This window comes from Centroberyx gerrardi, chromosome 16, assembly GCF_048128805.1.
Source record: "Centroberyx gerrardi isolate f3 chromosome 16, fCenGer3.hap1.cur.20231027, whole genome shotgun sequence".
In the NCBI taxonomy this organism is placed as follows: domain Eukaryota; kingdom Metazoa; phylum Chordata; class Actinopteri; order Beryciformes; family Berycidae; genus Centroberyx; species Centroberyx gerrardi.
The window spans coordinates 21,937,509-21,942,234 of NC_136012.1; the positions used below are offsets into that span (position 1 = coordinate 21,937,509).

Below are 4,726 nucleotides of genomic sequence, written 5' to 3' on the forward strand. Positions count from 1 at the left end.
TCCCCTTGGTGGTAACAGTATTCACTTCTCATCCCAGTTGAAGAAGTTGCCCCACTGGCAACTACGTTAGAATGGATGTCCTACTTTACGCTTTTCAGTATTTGAAACACAGTATCCAAACATTATGTCTGACAAGATCCAATGATTTAGGTACTGCTCATCTTCTTATGATGCCCACAGTACTATTCCCATAGTACTATTCCCATTTTCACTACCACTCTCCCCGCAGCAGTGGGAAGTTCAGTAGTCCTATTTGCAATAAAAATACATAATCCTTTGGACATTTCCACCAACTGGATTCCTGGATCTATAAAATAAGTCACATCATTTTCATGTTAAAACGACGAGGACCAGCCTGTCCCTCTGCCGAGTCAACATTAGTGCCGTTAGACTTGGACCGAGGCACGTATTCAATATCTATGTTGTTTTTATGTTTCCCTTTACCTCTGCTCCAAACGAAAAGGAGCAGGAAGCAGAACAAGACCACCCCAAGGAACGTGAAACAACCCATGGCTGTTGACACTAAAATAGTCTTTAGGTCCAAACCGAAGGTCACATTGGTTGTCCCATTGGCAGTGGTATTGCTGGGATCTGTGTAGTACTGGGTCCTGTTAGCATACAGCGATCCTAGACTTTTCACCGCCAATGAAGTCATCAGGGAGTCATTCCCAGCAGTGTTGGACGCAAGGCAAAGGTACACACCGCTGTCTTGTACCTCTGCCGACTTGATCTCTAGTGTACCATTGTTGTGGACGGTAACTCTACCATGGCTCCTACTGGTTAGAACTCGCCGGCGTGGGGACAACCAGGACACAGTGGGCCTTGGCGTCCCCTCAGCACTGCAGCGCAACATCGCTTGCTGGCCCTCATCCACAGTGACGGTCTGTGTTTTGTTCTCACGAATTTTTGGCTTGGTGCATGTCACGTAATAGGACAGCAGGGTCTCCTTGAACTCCTTAAAAGGCCTGCCACGGATCCCTTCGGGTGTGCTGCACTCTGGCTGTGACTCCCCAAAGAAGATGGAGTGCCTTTTCTGTAGGATCCACATGAGACGGCAGTCGCACACTAGGGGGTTGTCATCAATCAGAAGAACCTCCAGAGCCTCAGGAGCTTGAAACACACCCTTCTCCAGTGTGTCCAATCGGTTGTGAGAGACATTGAGGACCTTGAGCCACCGTAGACCCTGGAAGGCATATGGTTCAATGGTGGACAGCTGAGCTCCAACCAGATGGAGCTCTCGCAGTCGAACCAGTTCCATCAGCATCCCTCCTTCAATATGCCTGATGCGGTTGTAAGACAGGTTGAGGTGTGTCAGGTAGGGCAGATGCTTTAGGGCTTGGTAGGGGAAGGTGGACAAGTTGGTGTTGGTTATGAACAGGGTGGTCAGGTTGAGGCCATGCAGTGTATTGGCTGGCACAAGGTCTAGTGAGGGCCAATTATCGATCTCTAAGTGCCGCAGCCGGAACAGCTTTTTGAAAGAGTAAGGGTGCAAAGTGCTGATGCTGAGGTATCTTAGATGGAGGCTGACCAAATTGTGCAGGTGGGATAGGGCCTCAGTCGGCACAACTGTTAGGTTGCACCTTTCTAGGGTGAGTATCTCCAGGCTTAAAAGTCCACTGAATGCACGGTGAGAAATGTAAACCAGGTCATTGTCACCCACTTCCAAGAATTTTAGATTGTGCAAGTCCTGGAACATATAATCCAGAAGGATGACGATCTTGTTGTCACTTACATCCAGTCGGGTGAGATTTGCTAAACCTGTGAAGACGCCCAGAGGAATGAGCTTGATTCGGTTGCTCTTGAGACTGAGCGAGTGCATGTTAAACAGGGCGTTGAATGCTCCAGGCTCAACATAACTGATAATATTTCCACTGAGGTCAAGTTCCTCTAAGCCAGGAAAGGCAGCAAAGTCATCAGGGTTGATCATTGTCAGCTTGTTCTTACTCAGGTCGAGGATCCTGGTCTCGATTGGAATGCCGTCAGGGATGCTGGGCATGCGCTTGCGGTGACAGACGACTGCCTTGCTCTGGGCTGAACACTCGCAGCGCGAGGGACATCCCAGGGTGGAACCCACAAAGACGGCCACTAGGGCCAGTCCCAGGAGTGGTTGCCAGCATGAGACGACCGTGTGCAGCATGACTTTGCTCATACAGTCGACCATTCTGTCACGGTTCTGTAGGAGAGAGTGAAAGAGAACAAAGAGAGAAAGAAAGAAAGAGGTTAGAGAAAATGAGAAAATGGGTGTATCTAGCAGTGATAGAAACTGAGTTCTGAAATTTAAATCCATGAGAAATGGTATTTCTCTAATCCAGGCTTATTGTGAGTTGTAAACCTTGAGCAAAAATGTATGAGTCTTTCTCTGAGGTGTGTCAAGTGTCAAAGGCACATAGAAGATATCTTTTTCTCCAGTAGAATTTGACAGGATTATAAAAAAATATGGCAGGCATCAGTCTGCTATTGAGAAAAATTACACGTGCCTTCACTAGTATCTGACACAAATGTCTCATTCTTGCCATACTTAGCCACACTAAACCTTTCTTACACCAGTGCAGCCTGAGCCAACAGTCTCACCCCTTTCCTTTGACTAATTTATTCAAATACAGGCAAGTTGCATTATTGGGCTCCAGATTCACCTGGTTTGCTCTCAGCCTTTGAATTAAAGAACAATTTGCACAAAGCTATGTATTTTTTTGCCTTGTCTTTCTACCACCATCAGTTGAATCAGTCTACAGTCTTTTTGTTTGCCTTTCATCCCTGACATTCTGATCAAGTCATTACAGTGTTGGTAGAAATGCCCCTTTGATGAGAGTTGGCATATTATCTGATGTTGATTTTTACCAACAAGTCTTAAATGAATATAAACGACTACTTTTCCAGCCCATTGAATTACTCCATTCTCTGTTTTCTTTTTTAATACAACACATTCAATACATATTAATTTGACAGGACAGGGTATTTTGAATAAGCTTTTGAGCAAGGCAACAAGGCTAATGCAGCAATGTTTTACAAGAGTTCTGATATTGTTTACTATAAAAATTATAAGCCACCATGACAGGGTAGCATACAATAACATCAATTCCTGTATATAAATTAAACTTCTTAATTTAGGTTGACAAGTGATAGATTTTGAAAATTTGGCCTGTTTTTAGCACACACACACACACTCACACACACACGCGCACACATGCACACGCCTCCAACTAGGAAATAATAAATATGATAATATTGAAATAATACCCTCCACCTCATCTCCCTTGTAGAAACAGTTCCAAATAGGGTAAAATCGCAGAATGAAAGAAATCAATCATAAAAAATGCATGGCAGTTTATGCAGTTCATGGACAAGTATGACCAAACCCAATCAACATGTAGAAATTGTTGGAGGCCATCATTTAATAGGGGAGAATATTGTGATTGTAATTATAAGGATTACCACAAAGGCCGCAAAAGCATAAACAAAGGTCTAACAGTTAATATGTTTTTTTGTCTTTTTTTTAAAATCCAATTTAAAAATTCATCCAAACAGTATCCAAAGAAAAGGCAGATGTATCAAATCAATTATTATGGGAGTAGTAGCATCTGCAGTCAAATAAGCCTCCTGGTAAAGAGCGTGGGCTAGAGAGATATGTCACCTCATGGGTATTCCAAAATCAGAAAAAAAAGATGAAAATTGTAAATGAATGGACTACTCCACTATAATGCCAACATATCACTCTTGATTCTTTGCAAAAAAGATACATGTAAAAGCTCTTATTTTCTTTGTGCTGGGCCACTACAGTGTGATCCATAACCATTATCAACCATATGGCGTGTTTCAGCACAATTACAGTCACATATGTCAGCAAGGAACACTGGAGCGTACGGTAGCACAAAGTGACACTTACAGTTCATTTTTCAATAATCTATTGGCATTACCCCTTATTATGAGGTCCAGCATATGAAGAGGCAGACAGCTACGGTTCATATCACATATTCACACACATAGGCCTATATATTTTAATGCAGCCACTGAAGTGTACATGAAAACATAACCAGGTCAATCTCAAACCTATTAATTTTCTTTTTTTTTTAGTACATTGGCCTAATCATGTATATCATAAGCACATGATGATGGGCAGATATTTGAACTTGATGCACCGCTTGCCACAAACAGACTGGGTGACAGGTTGCAAAGAGTGCCGACCATCCCTGCCTCATTTGGTGTGTCATGGGCTGTGCTAAATTTAAACTGTGAGAGGAATAATCTGAATTTCTCCCCAGGCACTTACTATGCCAACAAAATATGGTACAAAGAAAATATGATGGTATATTTGAAACTAAATGTTTACTCCTGTTATGCTATCTAAAAAGGGAAGCATTATCTAAACCAAAGCAATGAATGGAATGGCCAAAATTATAGAAAATCAGAATCCCTTTTATCTCCAAGAACCAAGTACCAAGTACAATAAATACTTTGGTATTTGGTATACTTAGGTATTTGTCAACTCAGAGCGTGTCACAATGCATACACGACAGGAATTCACACATTGTCAAGGGAGTGCAAGACATACATTCACACTTCTAAACGCCACCATAGCACCTGACAGTGAGGTGCGCTTTAATGTGCGCTAATCACAGGATATCACTTACTGAATTAAACAGAGGATTTGAAATGTTTGTGCTCCATACATAAGTTCCTTTGCCGGCGTGCACTCAGCCATTTAAACAACAGCTGGGCAAATACAGAA

At 42.7% G+C, this 4,726-nt stretch overlaps 1 protein-coding gene across 1 annotated transcript; it reads right to left on the bottom strand.

Moving 5' to 3' along the window:
• Positions 1–319: 319 nt before the first annotated feature.
• Positions 320–2,173, bottom strand: lingo2 (leucine rich repeat and Ig domain containing 2). Its single transcript, XM_071922766.1, has one exon. It carries the CDS (start codon positions 2,159–2,161, stop codon positions 320–322), a length of 1,842 nt encoding a protein of 613 aa, XP_071778867.1. The 5' UTR covers positions 2,162–2,173.
• Positions 2,174–4,726: the final 2,553 nt, after the last annotated feature.